The following is a 6,494-nucleotide window of genomic DNA, read 5'->3' as shown; positions in this document are numbered from 1 at the left end:
GTCCCTTGTGTGCACTAGGGTTTGGGTAGGGAAGTCATTCCAAAGCCCTAATTATTGTGAAAGGAGGTGTGTGAGAGATTCCTGAAGAGACCAGATCTTGGTGTGAGGGTTGTGAAGGAGTCAAGGCACTGGAAAGACAACCACAGGGGTCCAGACCTAAGGCATAGCAGGAGTCAAAGTAACAAATCTTGGAAGACACAGCTGGTCCTCATGTTGATGAAGGGCCTAGAGTAGTCAAACTCTCTGAAGACACTGTAGCTTTACCTTGGCAGGGAGAAAGCCACAGGAAGCCCTCAGACCATGGACCACAGAGTCCCACAGAGTCCTGGGGCAAAAGGTTGCCTCCAACAACCAGGCTTTGCCACTTCTGATCCAACCCAGGGCCCAGAACAGCTGCAGAGAACAGGGAATTTTACAAAGAGTTTGATTTTATTGATATTTAAATATATTAAATATTTCACTGAAATACATGGTACAACCACCCTCCCCCACTCCCACAGTGGTTACTTTATAAAACCAAAGTCCATGGCTTCCCATCCCCTGACTCCTCCACCACCTGGTGAGGAAAGAGGCAATGGTAACCAGGGGAAGGGCATGGCTGGCACTGTGGTACAGGGAGCAAGGATATGGACAGGCCCCTCCCACCTGGCAAGAAGCAGAGACAAGTCATTCAAGGCTGAGGTCTTCCCACTCTGGCTTACACCCTCACTCCTACTCCCTGGCACCAAGTAGTCTCTTCCTATTCAGAGATATCAAAGAGGAGTCAATTTTCTGTCTGGAACAGCTAGTCTTTTCCCTTCCTCTGCCTTGGCTAATGATGTGCCTGGTGGCCCATTTGGTTGATGCATGGAGATAGATTCCCCAAAGTAAGCAGTACCGAGCCAGAAACCAGATCTCTGCAAGGAGCTGGTGCTGAAGGAATATGAGGAAGATCTAGAACACTACCTTCCCCTTCCACCCCCAAACCCCATTCTCCTCTGACTTCTAAGACAAAAGTGATCTTCAAGCAAAATTCAGGCTAATGCTTCTGGCTTAAATAGGTACAGAGAGAAAAACCAAGGCACCAACTAATTCAGGCCAAAGTTGAGGAAGTTGCAGGCAAAGGGGTAAAAGGAAGGAAAGGAGAGGAAGGAAATGTGAGTCTAACCTCCTAATCCTTCTACCAGCCCTTACAGGCTTCATGGGGATTGGGAGCCAGGAACACATTAGACTCAGGCTAATGACTTGGAAAAGCCAAGTTTAAGGTTCCCCTGTCCCATCCCTTAGTACCAGTATCTGGGTTCTCAGAGGGATCCCATGCTACCCAAGTCCCAAAGCATACCACATCCCAGGATACAGGCTGAGGAACCCAGGAAATTCCTGAGTCTCTACTCAACAAACCCCAAACAGTTTAAGTGCATGGAGCACTGGGGCTCAAGCAAGTGCTTGGGTTCCTGCCCTAGGCAGGGAGACAGTCATACTGCACATATGGCCCCCAAACGGCACTTAGGGATTTGGCACAAAAAGGATTCCCCTTCCCAGGCCACCCTCCTTTTGCTACCACACCCCATCCCATACCTGTGCAACCTGGGCATCTCTCTACATCCCTTGAAATAGGAAACCCTGCCTTATTCCCAGAAGACAGAGGCCCATGTGAGAGAGGCAACCCTGGGTGGAGAGCTGAGGAGCAAAAGTACAAGGACACACACAGACCTGGAAAATACATACACACAAAGAGCAACATGCACACACAGTTATACAAACACACAGGCTCTCCCCAGTGTCAGAGACCTGGGAGACCAGGTTTGGGATCAGGGTCATCTTCCTCTGTGCCCTGACCCTTTTTTATTTGGCAATAGAAGGGGTAGAGATGCTCCCTGCCCCCTTGCCAGCAGAGAGCAAGCGAGTGCTGGGGCCAAGGAACCTGATCCTGGCCACTTCAGGGCCTCAGATCAGTCTGACACCACCCCCCTCCCTGGCCGCCTGCACTCTTTGGCACCTGCAGGTGAATGTCCAGCTCCTGATCTAACATCCCCATACACAGGCTTGCTCTCTGGCTGGGCATTTTCACAGTACCAATGAGGCCAAACACCCCTTTCCCTGGAGTGTGCAGGAATTGGGGCTAAATCTGAGCTGTCAGAGGTCCCTTTGTTCCCCTTTGGGGACAAATCATGGGACTAGAATTTGGCAAATGGAAACATTCCCCTGAAATGTAGACAGAGCTGGATCCTCAGGGTATCTCCCTCTTGCTCTATGCTTAAGAGGGAGACCTGGCCAGGGCTGGGGTACCCAGGACCAGTGCTGGGGATGCAGGCATAGCAAAGGCAAGCATGGAATAGGCACTCCTCATGCCTGGCTCCAGTCTTTGTACAAAATATTCCCAGGGGAAGGAGGGTAAGGAAGGACCCATCCCTGAGCCTGTTACCCAAACAGAGAAAGGGGCAGGCAAGGCAAGTTGCCACTTTAATCTCTCGGGCAGAAGAGCTCCCCTGCCACCACTGCCCCTTCCCTTGCTCCCACAAGTTGGAAGAAAGGAAAGGTAACAGCACAACTTCAACTGAATAAGAAAGTCACTTGCATAATCCTCTTGGTATCCCCTTGATCACCAGTCTGAGGGCAGATGAGCATGGTCCAAGTACAGCATGCTGGGTGTGTTCCCTTCTGCCTTCAGCAAGGATTGGAGGCTCAGTGCCCCCTGCCACAACTCCACCCAGCAAGCACAGAATCCACTCAATGCCCACCTTGGTCCCTTCAGTGGAATCTGTAGCTGGGTCCTGCTAACTGCTGGGGCCCCCATTGAGGAAGTAGGTGGTCATCTCCCCCTTGCCCTTCACCTTGACCACCCCTCGACACTCCAGTTGGTAGCCCTTGGCAGCTAGAACCTGGTACAGGTCCGTGGTCACCTAGGGGAGTGGGAGGGGAGCCCGCTTAGCCTGGAATCCTTCTTGCTGCATTTGCAGAAGCTCAGGTTTTCCCCAGTCAGGTTAGCTCCCCTCCCCCAACCTCCATCCCACCAGCCACAGAAGACTGCCACCCTGCCCCTGTCCTGCAGAGACCTATGCAAGCCCTCTGGACCCATACCCCTCCCAGCCTTGGCTCATAACCCTCTCACCTGTATTCGGTCAGGGACCCCTGTGCTGTCCATACGACTAGAGACATTCACTGTGTTCCCCCAGATGTCATACTGTGGTTTCCGAGCCCCAATGACACCTGCCACAACTGGGCCCATGTTCAGCCCTGAGGTGGGGAAAACAGCAAGGGATTGAGACTAGTGAATGCTCCATAGTCAGTCCAAGGAGTCGTCTCACCTCTTGGTACCTTGAGAAGGGCTCAGAGGAAAAATGGAAAAGGAACAAATCTCCTGGTGGTAGAGTGGAAAGTCTGGGCACAAGGGCTGTGGGCTGGGTCCAAGCAACAGGGTAGTATCTAATCTTCTGAATGCTTGCTCATGCCAACTACTGAAATAAACATTTTACATTGTTGCATCCTCTCAACACCTCTCAAAGGTAGGTATTTTTAAAAAAATTTTTTTGGTTGTTGATAGATCTTTATTTTTGTTTATATGTGGTGCTGAGAATCAAACCCAGTGCCTCACACATGCCAGGCAAGTGCGCTTTGCTGAGCCACAGTCCCAGCCCCTCAAAGATAGGTATTTTTATCTCCATTTTACAGACAAGATTTTTGGGGTGACTTATTAAATAACCAGTAGATGAAGCAGCCATAACAAACCATAAATGGAACAGCCATGAGTCCAGAACCCATGCTATTAACCACAGTCTTCTACCAGCTCATTCAAGAGGAAGTACCTCTATTGAACTGGCCACAGATAAGGACACAGGCATTGGAGTTTAGATTAGGTAGGCCTGGTTTCAAATCCCAGTTTAGCCACCTACTAGTTATTGATGTCTGAGAGTCACTCTCCTTATCTTTAGAAAGGGAATAGTAATGTGAGGATTAAAATGTACTCAAAATATCTAGGACAGAGTCTAGAACATAGAAGTACCATAATAAATTACCTCTCTTCTTTTTTCTCCCTTGTGATACTGAGGATTGAGCTGAGGTGTGCTTTACCACTGAGCTACATGCCCAGTCTTTTTTTTTTTAATTTTGAGACAGAGTCTCCCTAAGTTGCCCAGGCTGGTCTCAAATTTGAGATCCTCCTACCTCCACCTCTCAAGTTGCTGAGAATATGGGTGTACCCACCACACCTGGCTGGTCTCTGTTCTTAATATCAATATAGATATAGAAGGTAGAAGGAAAGGAAACCCCACAGGAGCCCTGATGATCTGTGACCCCCAGCCTGTACCCTCAACTTCACCCAGAAACAGTCCTGGGAACACCTGCCAAGGAACCAGGCCTTCTCACCAATCTTCATCTGGAAATTGTTGAAGGAGTGCTCATTGATGTGCTTCATCTGCTCCATGAGCCGCATTGCATAGTCTGCGAGGGCAGTGATGTGGGATCGTCCCACCTGATCATAGGTGCTGGCATTCAGCCCAGAGGCAGCCATGTAGGTGCTACCAATTGTCTTGATCTTTTCCAGTTGCTTGAACCGTTCCTCGCTGATGATCTGGACAATACAGGGGAATCTAGTTGTCAAGGCAAAACCCAGCTCTGCTCCAAGGCTCATTCCTCTCCATACCTTGGCTCCTTTCCCTCATTTCTATCTTGAAAGTACCCCCCACACACACACCACCATCACCACTTTTTAAGGGATGAGCTCCCTTCCAGATGCTGCTCTCACTACAGAACTGAGCAGCCAGGAAAATAGGCAGTCTAGGGACCTAGGCAAGGCCTTGAGAATAGCACTTGGGATGATCAACTGTGATGCTGTGATGACCCACTCAGAGAACACAGAGGTCATTGAGCATTAACTACTCCAACGCTCATCTCTGGGGGGAACTGAGTCCCAAAATGAGGAAGGGACTTCCCATTCCTGACCTGAATGTTCAGAACACTTCCTCATATTTTGCTTCCATTTTCTCTATTCAGGGAATGGTCTTATTTGCTTGGTCCCATGAGGTCAGACTACTGCTTTCCTTTTCATGACATCCACCTAGTACCTTTCCTATCCCTCACTAATCATTATGACCTTCTTTGTTCCCCAATAAGGATGTCCCGTCCCCACTGGGGCTGACCCCCCTTGCCACCTCTGACCTTCATGGGTTCTTTACCTCACCCCCACTGTACCTACTCTTACCCCTATCCATGACATCACTGGTTCCCATTAAATCTCCCTTTCTCCTCCATTACCACCCACCCCCTCTAATTATGGCCTTCTCATCCAAAGTTCACATCACTCCTCTGGTCCCCAAGTTCCCCTACTGTCTGCCAGCACTGGTCACCTGGACAAATACCTCATCAAAGTCAGCGATGATCTCGTTGAGCAGCCGCAGGCACTCGACACCCTCATTATTTGCCTCCAGCTCCACATAGAACTCGGAGAAGTTGGCAATGGAGGCAAACATAACAGCCACACACTCACACGACTGATAGTAGAGTTCATCATTCCGGCGCTCACGGGCCAGGAAGTGGGCAGCCACATCCTTGGGTAGAATGTTATGCAGCAACCGCCGGTTGTATGCTTGGAGCTCCTCCATCTCCTCCTTCTCCCCTGTTGCCTGTGGATACCACATCCATCGCCCATTACCCAACATTCACAAGGGGTGGGTATAGTGGCCAAGGCCTGGAGTTGAGCATCAGAGGGAATCATGTAGAGGAAGAAAGACACTGATAGATGAGGCCTAAAGATCAGGCAAAGAGGTGAAGGGGGCAAATATACGAGGAGACAGAGGGAAGGGCATGAGCAGAGAAGGCATGGGACTAGTTGGGCTTAGGGCAGCCTGAGCCTTAGCCAGCTAGCAAGAAATGCATTTTTGGCTTGGCCCAGGCTCTGGCCCCAAGTTCCTCCACCTCTGCCAAAGGCCCATCCAAGTCACCTGCAGTTTCCAGAGGAAGTCCAGGCGGGCAGTTGACTCCACCTGCTGGGCATGCAGATACAGCGCCAGTGCAAACACCAATAGGATCACAGGGGTCATGTATTTGAGTGCCACCCTCCCTGCAGCTGGGCTAAGGATAAGCAGAGACATGCTTGGTATCCTCAGGAGGCAGCTGATGGCCCCACCCTTTGCTTCCCTGGAGCCCTCACTTACCAGTCCAGCCCATCAAAGGTCTCATTGGATGGAACCCTGGCATGAAAATACAAAAGACAAGAAGCATCTTCAGTGCTTTCTGGGTTGCTCGGCAGGCCATGGAGAAGGGACAGAGACTGCATTACCAAGCCTATGCGACCAGTTAGGCATTGGGCCAGAGCTTTTCTATATATTTTCTATATATTAACTCCTACTGGCTCTTCTACTTACTAGTATAGGACAAATTACTTAAAACTAAGTTCAGTTTCCTCATAAGCAAAACAAGAATCAGATCTAAATAATGCATATGGAAGACTTAGCCCATATCTGGCATACAGTAAACCTTCATAAATGTTAATTACTATTATCTTTATAATTACCCTA

The 6,494-nt window shown here is 49.6% G+C and overlaps 1 protein-coding gene across 5 annotated transcripts in view; it reads right to left on the bottom strand.

Annotated features, from left to right (window-relative positions):
• Window positions 1-410: 410 nt before the first annotated feature.
• Adcy6 (adenylate cyclase 6) overlaps window positions 411-6,494 on the bottom strand; it is a 42,318-nt gene continuing 36,234 nt past the window's right edge. For all 5 annotated transcript variants that reach the window (XM_071609926.1, XM_027949896.3, XM_071609925.1 and 2 more), the window contains exons 17-22: window positions 6,132-6,167; window positions 5,919-6,048; window positions 5,337-5,600; window positions 4,345-4,549; window positions 3,092-3,216; window positions 411-2,882 (exon numbers count right to left, since the gene is read on the bottom strand). In XM_071609926.1, the coding sequence (XP_071466027.1) occupies window positions 2,757-2,882; window positions 3,092-3,216; window positions 4,345-4,549; window positions 5,337-5,600; window positions 5,919-6,048; window positions 6,132-6,167 (886 nt within the window). In that variant the 3' untranslated portion in view covers window positions 411-2,756. The remainder of the gene's footprint in view (window positions 2,883-3,091; window positions 3,217-4,344; window positions 4,550-5,336; window positions 5,601-5,918; window positions 6,049-6,131; window positions 6,168-6,494) is intronic.

This window comes from Marmota flaviventris, chromosome 3 (genome assembly GCF_047511675.1).
Source record: "Marmota flaviventris isolate mMarFla1 chromosome 3, mMarFla1.hap1, whole genome shotgun sequence".
NCBI classification, from domain to species: Eukaryota; Metazoa; Chordata; class Mammalia; order Rodentia; family Sciuridae; genus Marmota; species Marmota flaviventris.
This window is presented reverse-complemented; position numbering and strand designations above follow the sequence as displayed.